Raw genomic sequence first — 21,003 nt, forward strand, 5'->3', positions numbered from 1 at the left:
GTCTTTTTGTTGTTGAGTTGTAGAGATATCAACTTTGAAATGAACTGACTCTCCAGCCTATGCCTCCTAGCCCCTCATTTAAAGTGCTCCTCCTCTTCTTTCAAGTCTATATACCGGCAAATAGCTTCAAAAGCTGGAAGAGACCCTTAATGTCATTTTTCTCCACCTTCAGGTTGTCCCCCATTCCTGCAGTTTTTTGAGTTCCCAAACTTCAAAACTGGCTATGTATCCTCAGTGATTCCTGCTGCATGTTGTCCTCTACTATTTTGGCTCTATAAATAATGAGAAATGTGGCCAGCGCAGTGGCTCACGCCTATCATCCCACCGCTTTGGGAGACTGAGTCCACAGCATCGCTTGAGCCCAGGAGTTCAGGTTACAATGAGCTATGATCTTGCCACTGCACTCCAGCCTGGGCGATAGAGTCATATTTTGACTCTAAAAAACAAGAAAAGAGGAAAGAAGAAATAGTTGTACAAAAATCACACATTAGATTTGTTCTTTTTCTTTTTATTTTATTTATTTATTTATTTTTTTGAGACGGAGTCTCGCTCTGTCGCCCAGGCTGGAGTGCAGTGGCGCGATCTCGGCTCACTGCAAGCTCCGCCTCCCGGGTTCACGCCATTCTTCTGCCTCAGCCTCTCCGAGTAGCTGGGACTACAGGCGCCTGCCACCACGCCCGGCTAATTTTTTGTATTTTTTAGTAGAGACGGGGTTTCACCGTGGTCTCCATCTCCTGACCTCGTGATCCGCCCGCCTCGGCCTCCCAAAGTGCTGGGATTACAAGCGTGAGCCACCGCGCCCGGCCTGTTCTTTTTCTTTTTGAGACGGTCTCGCTCTGTCGCCGTCCAGTGGCACGATCTCGGCTCACTACAACCTCCGGGTTCAAGCGATTCTCGTGCCTCAGCCACCCGGCTAGCTGGGATTACAGGCGCGCGCCATTACTCCCGGCTAATTTATTTTGTATTTTTAGTGGAGACAGGGTTTCGCCAAGGCGGCCAGTCTCGAACTTCTGACTCGAACTTCTGACTCAGGTGATCCGCCCGACTCGGCGTCCCAAAATTCTGAGATTACAGGTGTGAGCCACCGTGTCCGGCCTTGATCTGAATATAAAGGTTCCAACATCCCCAAACACAAGGTGACCCCATTTACAACTGGATCTTCAATAAGCGTCTGGTGATTCAATTTCCGCCAATTAGAGCCCAACCAGAACACGCAGGCGCCTTAACGCTGAGGGCATAACGAAGGTAAAGAAGGCGTGGCTACCGCCCAAATCCAAGATGGCTAGCAGGAGGTCGTCAGTTCTCGGGAGGGCAGCCCATCCTCGCTCCTGGGAGGCTCAAAGGCTCAAACGCCATTGGCAGAATCGCCGACAGCTCATCCTCCGCCCCCTGCAGGGGGCGGTAATGACAGAGTCCTAATTTCCGGTTCCGGCAGTACCGGGAGCCGAGTCGAGATGGAGGAAGATGCGACCGGCAGAGTGCATTCGCTGGGAACGACGGATAGACTGTGGGCTGCGGCCTAGAGGTCCGGGCTTGGAGTTCTCCTCAGACGCGGTGGAGCCGCCGGAGTCTGAGAAGGTAAGAAGCCACCGGCTTGGGGTCTGTGACAACTAAGGTCTCTGAGGCTCTGCACTTGTCAAGGAGGCAAAGGATGCCTGGGGTGCCAGGATGCGGTACCATGCAGTTTTGGGAATGAAGGACAACTGCGGTGAGGCGTCTCTTCCTGGCAGAGGAGCGTGAGATTCGCTGACAGCGAAGAAGCACGGCAAGGGGCATGTTCGAAGACCCAGAGTTGGGTGTGCGGGGGCCAGGACAGAGGCTGCATAAATGGGGTGTCCCATGGAGTATCTTGAGAGGATTGTCATGTGGTGTCTGTGATGAGGGATCACGTGGTTACCTATGGAAGACCAAAGGAAAGCTGGGTGGGAATCTCACCATGTCCGAGGTAGGGAGGAGATGATCTCCAAGGAGGGTTCGGAGGCATCCCCAGGCATTCCCCTAGGGAAATGTATATTCAGTAGCACAGGTGGGCAAGCATGTACATATATTCACGTTCATGTGGTAGACAGCTGATGCAATAGGGAGAACAGAAGGAATGGAGGATGTTGGTCTCTAGTCCCTGTTTCCAGCTGAGAAGTGAGGACCCATGGGTGTCTTGTCAGGAGCTGTAGAAGATGATTTGATTTGAAAAGATCGGAATCGATCGAATGGTCATCATTGTGCTCAGTTCCAGTGACAAGTCAGGATGGAGTCAGAGGGCTCCTAACCTAGTCATAATGGTCTCAGAGTCCTGGAGTAGTTGTTATAATTCTTATATATATTATAAAAGTTTGATTCTTATTCAGCAGGTCTAGGGTGCACCCTGAAATTCTGTATTTCTAACAGGCTCCCAGGTGATGTCCATGATGCCAGTCTGTGGACCACCTTGGGTGGCAAGGACTTAGAGCATCACTGTCCAGTAGAACTTTCTGTAATGATAATGCTTTGCTGTTAACAAAATGCCTTCACAATGATTAACTCATATGAGTTGTACTACAACTCTTTTTTTTTTTTTTTTTTTTTTTTTTTTTGAGACAGAGTCTCGCTCTGTTGCCCAGGCTGGAGTACAGTGGCACAATCTCGGCTCACTGCAAGCTCTGCCTCCTGGGTTCACACCATTCTCCTGCCTCAGCCTCCCGAGTAGCTGGGACTACAGGTGCCCACCACCACGCCTGGCTAATTTTTTGTATTTTTAGTAGAGACAGGGTTTTACCGTGTTAGCCAGGATGGTCTCGATCTCCTGATCTCGTGATCCGCCCGCCTCGGCCTCCCAAAGTGTTGGGATTATAGGCGTGAGCCACCACGCCCGGCCTCACCTCAGTTCTCGGAAGGGCAGCTCATCCTCGCTCCTGGGAGGCTCAAAGGCTCAAATGCCGTTGGTGGAATCACCGACAGCTCATCCTCCACCCCCCGCAGGGGGCGGTAAAGACAGAGTCCAAATTTCCGGTTCTGGCAGTACTGGGAGCCAAGTCGAGATGGAGGAAGATGCGACCAGCGGACGGCATTCGCTGGGAACGATGGATAGACTGAGGGTTGCATATCATATACAGCATTGATAGGCTTTATTAGCCTGATACAACAGACAAGGAAACTGAATTTCAGTGAAGCGACTTGGTTCCAGTCTTACACTACTGAGTAATGGAAGTGAAACTCAACATGGATCTCCTGATTGCTGGTGTTCTTTCTGTTGTATGACCTTGCCTTCTAGGTGACACTACCTTCTCTCGAGCCAGAATCTTATCCCAGAACCTAGGGAATAGTCAGTCCCATGTGAATTTTCTGGTACCAGGAGAGTAGAAGTGGAGAGGAGGAGGCATATGCCCCTGGGCCTATTTGTCCCTTTCCATTGGTGGGGTCAGTAGTGAGAGCTCTGCCTCTAACATTTCACTTGATTACTTCAGGACAAAGTGCTCACTAATTCTGGGTCACTTGTTAGGTCCCTTGAGGAAGCACTTCAACATTTGTGCCTGAGCAGTGTTAAAAAGTGGAAGAAAATCCGGAATTGGAGCCATGTACATGAGGGTCTGAGAAAGAGCCCTAAAGAAGCTGGGCTAAGTTGGGAGAAGGGAAGGCTGGAGGAACTTTGCATACAGGTATCTGCAAAGAGGATTTTTCAGAGGGTAAAACAAGAAGAATGGGATTGATATTTCCACAGGAAGTGGAAAAGAGCAGGTTGAGATCCTACCTTTTAGGAGCAGCCTGCCCCTTTTGAAAGGGTAAAGGGGGTGGGTGCAGTGCCTTCTCCCCTTCTGTTGTAGTGGCTTATCCTTCTAAGTCATGACCCTTGGATAGGGGTTACCTGCCTTGGAAAGTCCCCACTTCCTTGTGGGAGTTTAAAATAGATTGGCATATGTGAGAGATGGAGACGAGGTGGGAAATCGGATCCTGTCTTAGGATTTCTCATCAGGAGATGCTGGTACTTGGTGCTTCAGCTTGATAAATGAGAAGGTGCCATGAAACCAGGTCCTGGAACAGAATCCCTGGTTGCTCTGTCTTTTAGCTGCTCTGACCCTCTGCCCTGCAGAGCACGCATTTTGCATGTGCCTGGCAGGAGGCCGTCCTGCTTGAGCCCTGCTGTATTTGTCTGTGTTGACAACATGACTGCTCAGCCACTAAGCTTGGTCACTCCACAGACACACTAGGAAAGCAGAGGCAGCTCTTGGTTTCTCTGGAACAGAGCTGCAAGAAGTCTCTCAGCATCTGCATGGCCAGGAGCTTATGCTTAACCGTTGAGTGACCTGCAGCCATAAGGGCATTAATTCTGCCTTCCAGAGGTGGGAATGACTTGGCTTTAAACAGTGATTTGTGTTAGAATTCTTCAAATCCCATAAGGTAGAAGGCATGGTGGAGTAAAGGAGAAATCTTGGCTCATATCTGCCTCTTCCATTGACCAGCTGTGTGACCTTGGGCCTGTTACTTTTAACTTACCTGACCCTCCATTTCCTCATTTATCAGAAGTGTCTAACTGTACACAAGTTAAACTGTAAGGATTACATGAGGTAGTAGATATTCAATCTTGCTGTTTCTCTGTATCTTCTTACCTCTCACTGGTGTTGAAAATATGATCTTGCGACCCTGGATGGCAGCCACTCTGGGGCAGGAGAGACAATGACCACCTTTTGAAGGGCTCAAAGGAGAATTTTGTCCCACAGGGCTTAGTGGGTCCCCCAGGCTGAGGCTGGGGAGGAGGGCCACCTTTGCCTACAGCAAGTGGCATATCATTGTTCTAGGGGTTCTCTTGATGGCAGAACTTTGCCTCTAGCTCATTTTCTACAGCCTAGATTTTCCAATCTTGCCAATCCAGTTGACTTCTGTCTTCTCATTTCCAAGCCATTGTTCTCTCTCTTTCACTATCTACATGGATTATCCTTCATTCAAACTGCTTTGTCCCAGCCAGGCGCGGTGGCTCACACCTGTAATCCTAGCACTTTGGGGAGCCGAGGCGGTTGGATCACAAGGTCAAGAGATCGAGACCATCCTGGCTAACATGGTGAAACCCCGTCTCTACTAAAAATACGGAAAATTAGCCGGGCGTGGTGGCAGGCGCCTGTAGTCCCAGCTACTTGGGAGGCTGAGGCAGGAGAATGGCGAACCCGGGAGGTGGAGCTTGCAGTGGGCGGAGATTGCGCCACTGCACTCCAGCCTGGGCGACAGAGCGAGACACCATCTCAAAAAAAAAAAAAAAAAACTGCCTTGTCCTGTAGGAAGCCTGTGCGGGTTATGTACACCTCCCTCAATCCTTACCTTGAAGCTGAGGTTTCCCCTCAGCTCTCAAGTACTCAGTTTGCACTGCAGGTAGTCCCTATTTTAATGAAAGTTATACGGTCCAGCTCAGGGAATCCTGAAAAGCTGCCCTTGCTTCCATGGTAACCAAAAGGCAGTTCTCATGGAATAAAAGCTACCTGAAGCCTGAGTTGGGACCTTTGGTTGGGGAAGGTGGTTGAGGATGGACTCTGATTAGACGCTTGGCATGAGGTTTGCTACTGGAACTGCTAGTGTAGAATGCTTCAGCCCCCTAGAGTTGTCCCTGTGATGTGGCTACCTCCTTTCTCTGGGATTTCTCTTAAAGTCTGGGGAGCCCCTGCTTCTCATTTCCTGGAATTTATCTTCCCAGTCTCCCTTTCTGGCTGAAAATTTCTAGTATCTTACCAAACAGTGGTGGGATACACTGGAGCACATCATATTACCACTAAGTATGTCTAATAAATGACGTCTCTGATTTGACATTTCCTAAATGTGAAGCTCCTGATTTTATACAATTTTGAAATTAGTAAGCTTGTTAGTTTTGTTTGAAATTCTAGGCATTGGATACACTTAACATGAGGGCTACATGTGCATCAACATACTCTGGTTCTCTGGTTTCCTCCTTCCCTCTGTATCTTTTTTTTTTTTTTTTTTTTTTTTGAGATGGAGTCTCACTGTCTCCTAGGCTGGAGTGCAGTGGTGTGATCATGGCTCACTGCAGCCTCAACTTCCTGGGCTCAGGTGATCCTCCCACCTCAGCCACCCAAGTAGCTGGGACCACAGGTGCATGCCACCATGCCCGGCTAACTTATTTTTATATATTGCAGAGACAGTCTCCCTATGTTGCCTAGGCTGACCTTGAACTCTTGGGCTCAGGTGATCCTCCCACCTTGGCCTCCCAAAGTGTTGGGATTATAGGCATGAGCCACCATGTCCAGCCTTTTCTTCTGTATCTTGTATCCATTCCCCAGAGCGATACTGTGTATCCTTGAACAGACGGTTTATTGAAGTCAGAGTCTATCTCCTCTGTCACTTCTCCCCTTTCATTATCTATGGCTGAGGTTGTGGTTTATATGCTTAGAGTTGAAAGCCTGGGGTCCAACGTGTTCTGTACTCTGTAGTTCCCCAGACTGTCCAGGGAAACTACTTAGCTCTCAGGTGGTTCTTTTCTGTTTTTCTCAGAGTGAGTTATCTAATAACTGAAGAGGACTCTGCCCTTTGGCCTGTTCCTGACTTTCTAACTCCTTTTGCTGGAGGAAGGGGAGGTGAGGGGGTGGAGGGTGCCCTGTGGTGTGAAAGCCCCACTTGCCCTCTCCTCTATACTTTCTTCCAATGCAGACGGGAGAAAGTATCATATAAATGTAGTGACTGTGGGTCAGGGGAGCTCTGAGGGGCCAGCACGGGAAATGAGAGACAAAATGAGTGAGTTGGTAGGTGGCGATCAGAGGCACCCTGCTGAGGGTGCGAGGCCAAAGGTGATGCCTCCTCAGTAGGCCCAGGAGCATCGAAACGGGAACAGTCCCTTTCAGCCTTCAGGAGCCTCCCAAATGTCACTTAGTGACATCCCATTCACCTGCTTAAAGGCCCTGCATCCTTCCAGGTAGTTGGTTTGTCCATAGCATCCTGAGCTCTGCCTGGGTGAGCCAGACAAAAAGAATGATCCCTGGCCAAAGTGGTGATACCAGGGCCCAGACAGAGGCAGAGAGTCCAGATAGAAGATCCTGTAAGCTGGGGTAGGGAGCTGAGGAGGCCATGGAGCCAGGGGAATTATTGAAGTGAGGGACAATTTCTGGAGGAGGGAAACTGAGTAAGGAAGGCCTGGCCAAGGACCAAGAAGGGGACAGTATCCTGATCTATGAAAGAAGACTCAAGTGGGGATTGACAGAGCCAGATTGGGTGGAGTCCAAGCTTTGGGCAGGTGAGTGTCCAGGAGATGAGGGCTGAGAATGGGCCTTCACAGCCCAGCCAGAAGGGGAAAGCACAAAGCTCCACCCTCCTTCTTCACATCCCTCCATGCTGCTCAAATCCCAGGTCTTCAGGCACCATGGAGGACAAACGCAACATCCAGATCATCGAGTGGGAACACCTGGACAAGAAGAAGTTCTACGTGTTTGGTGTGGCAATGACAATGATGATCCGTGTCAGCGTCTACCCATTCACCCTCATCCGCACCCGGTTGCAAGTTCAGAAGGGGAAGAGCCTCTACCATGGGACCTTCGATGCCTTCATCAAGATCCTGCGAGCAGATGGTATCACTGGCCTCTACCGAGGGTTCCTGGTCAATACCTTCACCCTCATCTCTGGCCAGTGTTATGTCACCACTTATGAGCTCACCCGGAAGTTTGTAGCTGACTACAGCCAGAGTAACACAGTCAAATCACTGGTGGCTGGTGGCTCAGCCTCCCTTGTGGCCCAGAGCATCACAGTGCCCATTGATGTAGTCTCCCAGCACCTGATGATGCAACGCAAGGGTGAGAAAATGGGCCGCTTTCAGGTGCGGGGGAACCCAGAGGGACAAGGGGTACTTGTCTTTGGCCAAACCAAGGACATCATCAGGCAGATCCTGCGGGCTGATGGACTTCGCGGCTTCTATCGAGGCTATGTGGCTTCACTGCTTACTTATATCCCAAACAGTGCTGTTTGGTGGCCCTTCTATCACTTCTACGCAGGTAAGCAGGGGCCAGGACAGTGGGGGAGGAAGGTGGGATTTCTAATGGGGCTGAGATACTGCTGCTTTGTGCATGTTAGAGTGGAGGTGAGATTTAATGGAGGAATGGGTCATTCATTCAGCAAATGTTTGAATCCAAGAGGATTTAAAGATGCATAAAACATAGTTTTTGCTTTCAAGGAGCTTCTAATGTAGCGAGGGAAGCAGACAGGTAAAAAGACTAGAACAGTGTGCAGCATATGCTCTGTGTGCTTTGGAGTCACTGGAAGGTGGGGGAGGACAAAAGCCATGGGATGTTTAGGATTTGAAGATGAATCTGATGGGTAATAGTGAGCTTTTGAGTTGGATGTTTTCCTCAGCATTTTTTTCTTTTCTTTTTTCTTTTTTTTTTTTTTTTTTGAGATGGAGTCTCACTCTGTCACCTAGGCTGGAGTGCAGTGGTGAGATCTTGGCTCACTGCAACCTCCACCTCCCGGGTTCAAGCGATTCTTGTGCTTCAGCCTCCCGAGTAGCTGGGACTATAGGCGGGTGCCACCATGGCTGGCTAACTTTTGTATTTTTAGTAGAGATGGGGTTTCACCATGTTAGTCAGGCTGGTCTTGAGCTCCTGACCTTGTGATCTGCCCGCCTCGGCCTCCCAAAGTGCTGGGATTACAGGAGTGAGACACCAGCCCCTCAGCATTTTAAATTCAAGGTGTGATATGACCTTGAACCTCTCCACTCCTGTAATGTATCTTTGTTCATAAGACATTTTACTTTTTAAGTATTTCCTATTTCCTAGAAATGGGGTTACTGAGTCAAAGATAACATTTTTGAGGACTTCCATAAACATACTGCCAGATTGCCTTCTCAAAGGGCGGGGTGCATTGTTGAAGAGCAGGACTTGAGTGTGCCTGCTACCCTGGGACATCCACCCACAGCTTTGAGTAACCACAAAACTCCCATTAGGGCAGCCTATGTTTGCAGCCTCCCTAATCCCTGCTGTTGGCTCCCAACCCTTGGTAGTGGGCATTCTGTCCCACCCCATTGGAAACTTCTGACCAAAATTTTGATGCCTTCTTAACCTGTAATGATTTTGTTTCTGTGGCTCTGTACTTTCCTGGTGCTTCTTTTGTTTTTCTGATCATTGCTTCTTTCTTCTTCTATCTTCTTTCTTCTTCTTCCTTCTTCCTCTTCCTTTTCTTCCTTCCTCCTCCTCCTCTTCTTCTTTCTTCTTCTTTTCGTCTTCCTTCTTCTTTCTTTCTTCTTCCTTCTTTTTCTTCTTTCTTCTTCTTTTTTTGCTAGCTCTATTACTTCTATTTAGCACAATGTTTCCTCTGGGGTATTTGTTAAAAGTCAGGTTCCTGGACTCTACCCTGACCCTTTAATGTTAAAAAAGCTTCCCAGGAAATGTGAGCATTTTCTCTGGAGTCTGTGTTTAGCCTTCTTTCCTCACTTGACTGCATTTACAATTAGAGCTGCATTTTTCTGACGTGTCCATCATCTCTACTTCCATTCCCAGACTAGCTTGTCAAGAGTTCTGGACAGACATTCTGACTGTAGGACTTCTCCATCTACATGCATCAACTTATGTCTAAAACTTTCTTCAATTAACTAGTCTTCATCCCAAGCTGGCTCTCTTTTCTGACTTACTTTCATCGGTCAGTGGCCTTGTTATTCTTCAGTTCACTGAGACTGAAGTCTTGGGGATTGTGCTTGACCACTCCTTCTTTCTTGTCCCCATGTCTAGTCCTGGTAACTCTAGAATTTCTCTCCCAACTTTCTCTTCATTCCTGCTGCCTTCCCTGGAAACCATGCCTCTGTTATGTTCTTCCCAGACTGCTGCATCAGCTTTCTTGCTGTTCCCTCCTGAGTTCTCTTCCTTCCCGTCCATCACATACATCTCTAATGGACTGACCTTTTCAACTCGAGTTGTCATGTTCAGTGGCTTCCACTGCTTACTGAATAAAATTCAAACTCTTCAGCCTGGCTTCAGCCTCCCTTCACAGTGAAATCTCTTGCTTCTCCCCTAGGTATAGGCAGTCTGTGCTGTAGCCTGGGCAGGTAGCGCACAATTCCTCAACCATACATCACCTCTCCTACCACCGTGTTTTGTTCCTGCCACCCCTCTACCTAGATGCCCCCCAGGTTTACTTACCCTTGGCGCAATCATGACTTACCTCTTTAAGTGCTCCTTGTTGCCTCCTCTTCCTTCCTCTCCATGTAACCCTTAACCCAGAAGTGATCTTTCCCCTTTTTCATCCCCGTGACATTGAATCTTTCTTAAGGCAGTTATACATTTGCCTTGATGTTATGTGTGTGCCCTCTCTCTTCTACTACGTGGAAAGGTTCTTGGAAGGGGGAGGAAACTAACGTTTATTGAATGCCCATGTGTGCCAGGGCTCTGTGTGAGGGCTTGCATATGTCATAATTCCAATCTCACAATAACCCTGCGATGTAAGTGGTCTATAAGAACAGGGATCATGTCTGTTTCTGTTCACTATTGTACCTCCCAACACCTAGCTTAGGGTCTGGTGAACCTTAATTGCTCAGTAAATATTTTTTGAATTAATAGACTGGTTCTTGCCAGTCCCTTTTGCTTAAAATCTGCCAGTGCTGCCTTACTGGCATCTAGAATAAAATCAGTTTTCCTTTCCATGGTCTATACATCTCTATTGATCTGACTCTTGTCTGCTTTTCCAGCCCCACCTTGTGCCACTGTGCTCTTCCTCACTGCCCTTCCCTCAGTTCCTGGTATACATCAAGCTCTGTTCTTGCCTCAAGGCCTTTGCAGATACTGTTCTCTGCCCGGACACCCTTTCCCCTGTTCTTTATGTGGTTGGCTCCTTCTCATGCTTCAGGCTTCAGCTTACATGTCACCTTTGCAAAAAGGACTTTATTCTGTTGGAAAGAGGGCTCTTTCTGTTTTATATTTCAGCACCTTGTTTCCTTCTTAGTACTTGTCATAATTTGCAGTTATTTTACCCCTAACTCCCAGCTCCTTAGTTAGAATATAAATTCCATGAAGGCATCTCCTTGTCCATGTCTCTGTTCTATGTCTGGTACTTATCATGGTGCCTGGCATCTATTATTAAGTAAATACTCACTTATATCATTAAATACTTGTCCAGAGTCAAGCCAGTCTTAGCCAAGTGGGACTTAAACCAAGTCAGCCTGAGTTCATCTTTTGCCTGGCAGATAAGAGATTCTTAAATGTTTCTTGAATGACTAATTGAGAAAAATGAAAGGTGTGGATTCCCTCCCTCCCTCCCTTCCTTCCTTCTTTCATTCTCTTTCCTTTTTTTTTTTTTTTTGAGACAGAGTCTCACTCTGTCACCTAGGCTGGAGTGCAGTGGCACGATCTCGGCTCACTGCAAGCCCCGCCTCCCAGGTTCATGCCATTTTCCTGCCTCAGCCTCCCAAGTAGCTGGGACTACAGGCACATGCCACCACACCCAGCCAAGTTTTTTGTATTTTTAGTAGAGATGGGGTTTCACCGTGTTAACCAAGATGGTCTCGATCTCCTGACTTCGTGATCAGCCCGCCTCAGCCTCCCAAAGTGTAGGGATTACAGGCATGAGCCACCGCACCCGGCCCTTCTTTTCTTTTTTTTTTTTTTTTTGAGATGGAGTTTCGCTCTTGTTGCCCAAGCTGGAGTACAATGGCATGATCCTGGCTCACTGCAACCTCCACCTCCCGGGTTCAAGCAATTCTCCTGCCTCAGCCTCCCGAGTAGCTGGGATTACAGGCATGAGCCATCACGCCTGGCTAATTTTGCTTTTTTAGTAGAGATGGGGTTTCTCCATCTTGGCCAGAGTGGTCTCAAACTCCCAACCTCAGGTGATCCGCCTGCCTTGGCCTCCCAAAGTGCTGGGATTACAGGCATGAGCCACCGTGCCCTGTCTGACATGGAGTTATTTCTACCACTTTCTTGCTTTTGTGTTTCATCTTCTCCCCAAGCCCCAGGAAAATGGCATATGTGCATGATTAAAATTGGAATCTGGATCCTGCTGTAGCTTGCAGGCCTGGAGGCCAGAATAGACAGGCCCAAGGAGGCAGGCAGTGGCAGTCCACATGCTACAGTTGTTTTTTTTGTTTGTTTCAAACGGAGTTTCACTGTTGTTGCCCAGGCTGGAGTGCAATGGTGTGATCTTGGCTCACTGCAACCTTTACCTCCCAGGTTTAAGCGATTCTCCTGCCTCAGCCTACTGAGTAGCTGGGATTACAGGTGCCCGCCGCCACACCCGGTGAATTTTTTGTATTTTTAGTACAGATGGGGTTTCACCATGTTGGCCAGGCTGGTCTTGAATTCCTGACCTCAGGTGATCCACCTGCCTCAGCCTTCGAAAGGTGCGAGCCACCATGCCCAGTCCAGATGCTACAGTTTAATGATGGCAAAATGCCTTTTTCTTGGGAGAAACAGGACACCAGTGAGGCTGAGCCACCAGTTCACTTTGTTTCTGTTTGTATGCTGATTCTGGGGAAGACAGTATATTAGAACTGGTGGAGAGGTGGTTCTGGTGAGGTTTAGGGAATTCTGCCATCCCAGCTGAGACTTGGAAGCTCTCACTTCCGCCCTGCCAGCCTCCACCTCCCTACTTCTCCGTGGCCACAAACTACTAAAACTAGGAGCATGAGGAAAAAAAAATTTTTTTTTTTTTTTTGAGATGGAGTTTCGCTCTTGTTGCCCAGGCTGGAATGCAATGGTGTGATCTTGGCTCACCACAACCTCTCCCGGGTTCAAGCGATTCTCCTGCCTCAGCCTCCCGAGTAGCTGGGATTATAGGCTTGCGCCATCACACCTGGCTAATTTTGCATTTTTAGTAGAGACGGGGTTTCTCCATGTTGGTCAGACTGGTCTTGAACTCCCGACCTCAGGTGATCGCCCGCCTCTGCCTCCCACAGTGCTGGGATTATGGGCGTAAGCCACCCCACCTGGCTGAGGAAAAAATTCTTAAAGGTATGATAAAGGCCGGGCACGGTGGCTCACGCTTGTAATCCCAGCACTTTGGGAGGCCGAGGCGGGCGGATCACGAGGTCAGGAGATCGAGACCACGGTGAAACCCCGTCTCTACTAAAAATACAAAAAAAATTAGCCGGGCGTGGTGGTGGGCGCCTGTAGTCGCAGCTACTCAGGAGGCTGAGGCAGGAGAATGGCGTGAACCCGGGAGGCGGAGCTTGCAGTGAGCCGAGATCGCGCCACTGCACTCCAGCCTGGGCGACAGAGCGAGACTCCGTCTCAAAAAAAAAAAAAAGGTATGATAGCTGAACTATAGAAGAGAAAACCCTAAGTGACTTACCTCTTGGATCTTATATGCTGTTCCTTCCCTTACTCATACTGCTCCAGGATACTGGACTTGGCTGCCCCTCGAACACTTGCTGTATGCTTGTCCTCAGGGCCCTTGCATAGGATGTTATCCCTTGCTTTGAAAGCTCTGTCCACAGATCCATGTGGCTTGCACTGTCTCCTTCAGGTCTTTGCTCAGACTTCACCTTCTTGGAATGGGCTTTCATCTTTTATCCCTGAGAAAAAAAATAAAAAATAAAATGGCAACCCCTTCCCCTCCACCGTTGGCCTCCCTATCTCCCTTTCCTGCTTTATTTTTATCTATAGCACGTATCTGCTGACATAGCTGTGTATTTTGCTTTTTATTTGTTTATTATCTCTTCACACTAGAATATAAATTTCCTAAGCACAGGAATTTGAGGCTCTTTTATTTACTGTTAAATCCTCAGGGTCCAAGATGACCAGCTCATGGTAGTCACTCAATAAATCTTTGTTGAGTAAATGAATGAACATGTTGTCTTTTTTTTTTTTTTTGAGACAGAGTCTTGCTCTGTCACCCAGGCTGGAGTGCAGTGGCGCGATCTCGGCTCATTGCAACCTCCGCCTCCCAGGTTCACGCCATTCTCTTGCCTCGGCCTCCCAAGTAGCTGGGACTACAGACGCCAGCCACCACGCCCGGCTAATTTTTTGTATTTTAGTAGAGACGGGGTTTCACTGTGTTAGCCAGGATGGTCTCGATCTCCTGACCTGGTGATCCACCTGCCTCGGCCTCCCAAAGTGCTGGGATTACAGGCGTGAGCCACCGTGCCCAGCCACATGTTGTCTTTCACCTCCAGAGAGAGTAAAAAGAAAATTCAATTGCAGGTAGACTTCTCAGTGGTACTGGGATGGGTTAACCTGGGTACCATTCTATCTTCATTAGCATTTTGAAAGATGAATTTTCTTTCTTGATATAGGCTGGAGAAAAGTGCTTATTGTAGGATGTGACTTTCTATTTTAATATTGTTTTTATTTTTTAAAATATGCACGTTTCAAAATTCAAAATTTAAGAAAGGGTATGTAGTATGCAACGAAAAGGCTCCTTACCCCCCTGGTTCCCTTCTGTAGAGACAGTCAGTGTCACTAGTTTTTATTTCATTTTTAATTTTTTTTTTTTTTTTTTGAGATGGACTCTTGCTCTGTCACCCAGTCTGGAGTGCAATGACGAGATCTCGGCTCACTGCAACCTCTGCCTCCCAGGTTCAAGTGATTCTCCTGCCTCAGCCTCCCGAATAGCTGGGATTACAGGTGTGCACCACCACGTCCGGTAAATTTTTATATTTTTGGTAGAGACGGGGTTTCACCATGTTGGTCAGGCTGGTCTCAAACTCCTGACCTCAGATGATCTGCCCACCTCTGCCTCCCAAAGTGCTGGGATTACAGGTGTGAGCCACCACATCCAGCTTTAATTTTTCTTTGAAACAGGGTCTTACTCTGACACCCAGGCTGGAGTGCAGTGGTGTGATCATGGCTCACTGCAGCCTCTACTTCCAGGACTCAGGTGATCCTCCCACCTCAGCCTTCCAAGTTGCTGGGACTACAGGCCCGCACCACCATGCCCGGCTAATTTTTGTATTTTTGGTAGAGGAGGGGTTTCACCATGTTGTCCAGTCTGGTTGCAAACTCCTGGGCTCAAGTGATCCACCCATCTTGGCTTTCCAAAGTGCTAGGATTACAGGCTTGAGCCACCACTGCCTGGCCATGTCACTGGCTTTTAATGTATCCTACCAGAGTTACTCAATGCATAAAGAAGCAAATATTTAGTGTGTGCTTTTCTAGCCTATGAGTTGGGAGGAACAGGGCAAGAGGCATAAGGCTTTTACATCAGGAAGGATTTTCTGCCCATCAGATGAAAGGAGTCAGCAAGCAAATTTTGAAATCTCCCTCTCCAAAGAATCTTGTCTTGTTTAAATGGATGATGTTGGCCAGGTCCAGTGGCTCACACCTGTAATTCCAACACTTTGGGAGGCTGAGGTGGGAGGATTGCTTGAGTCCAGGAGTTCAAGACCAGCCTGCACAACATAGTGAGACTCTGTCTCTACAAAAAAAAATTTTTTTTTTTTTTTTTTGAGACAGAGTCTTGCTCTGTCGCCCAGGCTGGAGTGCAATGGCGCTATCTCGACTCACTGCAAGCTCCGCCTCCCGGGTTTACGCCATTCTCCTGCCTCAGCCTCCCGAGTAGCTGTGACTACAGGCACCCGCTACTGTGCCCAGCTAATTTTTTTCTGTATTTTTAGTAGAGACGGGGTTTCACCGTGTTAGCCAGGATGGTCTCGATCTCCTGACCTCGTGATCTGCCCGCCTTGGCCTCCCAAAGTGCTGGGATTACAGGTGTAAGCCACCGCGCCCGGCACTACAAAACATTTTTTTAAAAATTAGCTGGGCATGGTGGCACAAGCCTATAGACCCAACTACTGGGGATGCTGAGATGGGAGGATTGCTTGAGCCCGGGAGATTGAGGCTGCAGTAAGCCATGATCATGCCACTGCACTCCAACCTGTGTGACACAGACAGACCCTGTCTCAAAAGAAAAAAAAAATCAATCAAAATAAACCGGTGATATCACCAAGATGACTCCTGGAAAGGGCCTGAGACTTAATAGTTTTTTGAAGGAAGCAGAGAAAATAAAAGATAGGAGTTGGGTGGCGAAGGGTGGAGGGTTTGTCTGGGTTGGGAAAGCCACCTGGTAGAAGCAGCAAGCACAGTGAGGGCAGACCGGTGGTGCTTTGTGTCTTGAGCCATTGTCTTTCCCTGGATTCCAGAGCAGCTCTCCTACTTGTGTCCTAAGGAGTGCCCTCACATTGTCTTTCAAGCCGTCTCGGGGCCCCTGGCTGCAGCCACTGCCTCCATCCTCACCAATCCCATGGATGTCATACGAACCCGCGTGCAGGTAAGACTGGCCACTTCCCTCACCCTCCTCCTGGAGAAGCCATTAGAAGCATGACCTTCAAGCCCTCCAGTGTTGCCCTCACCTCTTTGTGTCCTGGCCCTCTAGTCCAGTCAGTCTTCTCCTGAACATCTAAGCCCCTTCTGTGTGCTTAGCATCTGCAGAAGCCAGCCCACAGCCAGGCACAGTGGCTCACGCCTGTAATCCCAGCATTTTGGGAGGCCGAGGCGGGCAGATCACCTGAGCCCAGGAGTTCGAGACCAGCTTGGCCAACATGGTGAAACCCTGTCTCTACTAAAAATAAAAAATTAGCTGGGTGTGTTGGCATGCGCCTGTAGTCCCAGCTACTCGGGAGGCTGAGGCAGGAGAATCACTCGAACCCAGAGGTGGAGGTTGCATTGAGCCAAGATCGCGCCACTGCACTCCAGCCTGGGTGACAGAGTGAGACTTCGTCTCAAAAAAAAAAAAAGAAGCCCGCTCAGCACTTAAAGTACCTGGAATGCTTCTCACTCTGTCTGCTACCTTGCATACCTCTCTCTCCTCCGTCACATGCCCATGCCTCCAGGAAATCTTACTGGTTTCTTCCAGCCTTTACTGGAGTCCTATTCCATAGCCTATTAGCATAGCCTGTCAACAACTCTTTCCTTTACCTTGCAGGTTTGTGGTTATAAGAAATATTGATTTCAGTTAATTCATAAGTCTGTCTGGTTTTTCCAGTAGGCCATAAGTTCTCTATGGATTATGAGAGTGACTTAAATAGGTTTCACAGATTTTATGGTGTGGATGTAGCAAAACCCTGACAAAGCCCTTAGTAATGCTTGTCTTCAGTCAGCTTAAAGACAGTTACACAGCACCTAGACCAGGGAAATAGAATCTGAATGATGATATGTAATATGCAAATAGTAGGTATTGCCATATAAAGTTTTATGTCTGATTTGAGGTGGAGAATCAAAGTTGTACAAGAGAATGAAGTCACTGGGTTATGGTGAGGGGAGGAGGGAAGGAAGATAACCTTAACAGGTTGGGGATAAAATCAGCTTCCCTAGTACCAGCATGTTGGGAAGCAGATAAATGACGAATATAGGTATTCTTGTTCCTAGGAAAGAATGCCCCCTCATTTGAAAATGAATACACTGGCATCTGGTTGGTTTGCAAATAATAAAGCGCACAGGGTCAGTCCTCATTCTTTCCTGAGCCTTGTTCTGGGTGTTCTAGGAGGAGATCCAAGGGAAAGGACAGGTCTGTACTTTGAGGAGCTTCCAGGCTGGAAAGACCCAGAGGCATAGGTGAAAAAGTCCTTGACATGGCTGTGGAAAAAGTGGAAGGGTTAGGGAAGCAGAGACGGTCACATGAGAGAGTATTGGAGAGGAAGAAGGGAGTGTGGAGGAGGGTGCTGAAGGAGGTAGGGCGGAAGCGGGGGATGTTCTTAGCCATGGCTGGGATACCTTGTGAAGGTCATATCATATAAGGGGAGGTATGAACAAGGAGTGAGTCTGTCCTGTATTGGCCGAGGGGCTGAGGAGTGGTTTCTAAAGGTGTAGTTTAGGGGTGGGGGAGGGTGTGGGACTGTTGAGAAAGAAGAGAGAAGTGATTTCTGCTTGGCCAGGCTTTCAGCGTGATAGGGAAGATGCCTATATTTGTTCATGGGGTGTGTGAGAGATGGCAGAGATGGAGAGGAAGGTTCCACTCTGGGGCTTCAAGGGATTGAAATGATCAGAATCAAAATCAGACTGGCAGAGCTGCAGAAGGTCTTAGAGAGGATTTAACTCGGGCTTCCTGAGACCAGAGAGCAGCATCCAGTCCAAAGACTCATAGCTACATAGATTATCTCATGATATCAATGATAGCTAACATTTATTGTACACTTAACTATCTGCCACCACTCTTGTTAGTATTTATGAATTTTTTTTTTTCTTGCTCATAACAACCTCATGGTGCAGGTACTATTATCACTGTTTTATATTTGAGGAAATTGGGGCACAAAGAGTTAAGTAAATTACCCAAGGTTATGTTGTTAGTAGGTTGGGGAGCAGAATTCAAACTCAGGCAGTCAGGCACCAGGGCTCATACTAAATCACTGTGCTGTACCATCCCTCACAAGCAGAATCCACGCCTTCCGACGCCGGAGTCTGGTTCTCCCCACTTTAGCCTAAGGCAGAGGGAGATTGAGCAGAGGGGCTCTGACTACAGACAATGGACCTCCACTGTGTTGACTTTCCCAGGTTGAGGGCAAGAACTCCATCATCCTGACCTTCAGACAGCTGATGGCAGAAGAAGGGCCTTGGGGCCTCATGAAAGGCCTCTCGGCCAGAATCATCTCAGCCACACCTTCCACCATTGTCATTGTGGTGGGCTATGAGAGCCTCAAGAAACTCAGCCTCCGACCTGAGCTGGTGGACTCAAGACACTGGTAACCAGTGGTGGGGAGAGAAGCCTGCTGTTTTCCACACTACCGTGGGTCAGGGGCAGAGTGGAGAGGACAGCACCCTGTCCAGATGCCCCCACCACATACCCAGCCCTGCCCTGGGCCAGGTGGCCTATCTGGGATAGGGATAGAGACTTTGAACTGCTCTTGCTGAAGAGGCTCCACGCCTGGATCCCTTGCCCTTACTATTTAAAATTCTCTTCTGAGCTGGGCTCCCTCACTCAGTTCCTGTATTCGATACCGGCCTAAAGACCCCACCCCCCACCCTGCCAGCCCTTCTTCTGGCTTCCCCCTCCATCTGTGTCCCTGAGACCCTGAGAAGAGCTGTACATAGAGCTTGCTTACTACCACTGGTTCTTCCTCTTGGGCTTTCAGCCCAGACTCCAAGCAGCTGCTATCAACCCTCTCTCCCTTCATCTCTTAGCCTTGCTTATTTTTATTTTGGGACCGAGCTGCCCACTAGATGACTCTGCTTTTTCCTGCACTTGGGGCTAAGGTGCCAGGTACTTACTCGCACAGGGAGCAGGAGCAGCAAAAAATCTCTGGTTCTCCAGAGCACTCGTCCTCTCTTTGGAGGGGTTATTAGGTTGGGAAGAAATGTTGATACTTTTGTTTTGTGTGTGTGTGTGTGTGTGTGTGTGTGTGTGTGTGTGTGTGTGTGTGTGTGTTTTAACATCTGTGAACCAGGCTATTAGTCCTGCTAAAGCGCCAATCCTGCTGTCAGAGCTCACCCCCTTCCTAAGACAGGTAGAAAAGTGTAATGTAGCTTTTTCCACAATCCAGTTCCCTGTCCCTTCAGTCTCAGGAGCCCTAGGAGAGTCTAAGCTGGGGCATCCCCTGGCCCAGAGGACTCCTGTGGTGGGCACAGTTCTCAGTGGATCAGGCTGTCTTGGGTGCACTGGACTTGGAGCACTACCTTGAGAAGTCAGGTTGAGAAAGTAGTTGATCTAGAAGGCAACAAGTGGGCATGTGTTCCCCAGCACATTACCCAGGCCAGCAGAGCCAAACCTAGGAGAGGGCAGTGGGGAGATTCTCTGCCCCAGGCAGCCATGACATACACATAAATACCCCAATCACTCAGACTTATGGCAACAAGTGTTGTCTCACTATGGTGATCTCTAAGATCCACATCACTGGATGCGTAGTCATCCCAGTCATGGTACCCTGTGGAGGGATGCTGGAAGAACATAAAGAGCAGTTCAGAAAGCCACCCAATACCAGGACCACTGCATTTACCAACCTGACACTGCCAAGATTATCTGATGCTCTCCTCAGGAGCTAGGAGAGGAGTGCTCCTTCTTCCCTGCCTCATCCTCCCTACCGCTACTCTCCCCAAGCCTGTGTTGCGGGTAGAGAGGTGCAGCAAATAGAGAAGGCATGTCAAACCCTGCATTTCTACCTGAGACGTGTGACCTGGATGATCCTCCAAACCCTATTGGTCCCACCCCCTGGGAAAGGCCATGGTGCCAATTTGAAAGGTGCTAGCTACCTGAAGCCTTGATATTTCTTCATGGCTGCCGCACATTCTTCCACCTTGGCCAGAACCGGTTCTGAAAACCGCTTCTTTACCTTCACCACCACCACTGCCCATCTTGATCTCTTTGAGGGTTTTCCCCTTTCACTTGATTTTATTTTTGTTTATCCCTTCCTGCACTTTGTCAAGAGAGTCCTCCAGTTTCTATCCAGGAATGTTCACATCCAAAGGGTTGGACCCACCGATCATTCTGAATCTTCCTGCCCCTCCTCACTGCTTTACCCTGAGAACCACAAATATAATGGAAACAGTTCCCCCCACCCTCACTCCATCTCTTTAAGCTTATCCTAGCAAGACCTCGAGAGACCCTAGAGACTTCAGTCCTTCCCCGCCGTGGCACAGTGGGGAACGTGTCAATGGGGAAAGTGTCACGGACAGGAGGTAGGATCCCGCCGCTCGCGTCTTGGTGTTTCTCCCCCAAGACTTTCCTTTTGTTTTGTTGTCTTGTGCAGTATTTTACAGCCCCTCTTGTGTTTTTCGTTTCTCGTACACACACGCAGTTTTAAGGATGATGTGTGTATAATTAAAGGGACCCTTGGCCCATACTTTCCTAATTCTTTAGGGGCTGGGATTGGGTTTGACTGAAATATGTTTTGGTGGGGATGGTTCGGTGGACTTCCATTCTCCCTAAACTGGAGTTTTGGTCGGTAACCAAAACTAAAAGAAACCTCGGGGAGACTGGAAACGATTGGAGCATTGAGGAACAACGTAATGAAAAGGCAGACTCTGAACGTTTGATGAAATGGACTCTTGTGAATATTAACAGTGAATATTCACTGTTGCACTGTACTAAGTCTCTGAAATGTAATTAAAAGTTTTTATTGAGCCCCCGAGCTTTGGCTTGCGCATATTTTTCCGGTGGCGGACATCCCATCGCGCAGAGCCTCGCCTTCCCGCGACC

The 21,003-nt window shown here is 48.5% G+C and overlaps 1 protein-coding gene across 9 annotated transcripts; it reads left to right on the forward strand.

The window, feature by feature from the left end:
• Nucleotides 1–536: 536 nt before the first annotated feature.
• Nucleotides 537–20,935, forward strand: SLC25A44 (solute carrier family 25 member 44). Of its 9 annotated transcripts, none has more exons than XM_063626897.1 (5): nucleotides 537–1,578; nucleotides 7,315–7,952; nucleotides 14,383–14,456; nucleotides 16,024–16,146; nucleotides 18,248–20,935. In XM_063626897.1, the coding sequence occupies exons 2-5, from the start codon at nucleotides 7,328–7,330 to the stop codon at nucleotides 18,368–18,370; spliced, it is 945 nt and encodes a 314-aa protein (XP_063482967.1). In that variant the 5' UTR covers nucleotides 537–1,578; nucleotides 7,315–7,327; the 3' UTR covers nucleotides 18,371–20,935. The 9 variants fall into 9 exon arrangements, with proteins under 9 accessions (XP_063482967.1, XP_063482965.1, XP_063482968.1 ...); XM_063626895.1 differs by having other exon boundaries at nucleotides 541–1,578; nucleotides 18,366–20,935; XM_063626898.1 differs by lacking the exon at nucleotides 14,383–14,456 and having other exon boundaries at nucleotides 541–1,578; nucleotides 16,019–16,146.
• Nucleotides 20,936–21,003: the final 68 nt, after the last annotated feature.

Source organism: Symphalangus syndactylus, chromosome 12 (assembly GCF_028878055.3).
Source record: "Symphalangus syndactylus isolate Jambi chromosome 12, NHGRI_mSymSyn1-v2.1_pri, whole genome shotgun sequence".
Lineage (NCBI taxonomy): Eukaryota > Metazoa > Chordata > Mammalia > Primates > Hylobatidae > Symphalangus > Symphalangus syndactylus.

Coding starts and splice junctions, on each gene's coding strand:
- SLC25A44 (XM_063626895.1), top strand. CDS start 7,328: ATGGAGGACAAACGCAACATCCAGATCATCGAGTGGGAACACCTGGAC. Junction 7,953..14,382: donor CTTCTATCACTTCTACGCAG/GTAAGCAGGGGC, acceptor TTTTTTTTTGAG/ATGGACTCTTGCTCTGTCAC. Junction 14,457..16,023: donor CTGCAACCTCTGCCTCCCAG/GTTCAAGTGATT, acceptor ATTCCAGAGCAG/CTCTCCTACTTGTGTCCTAA.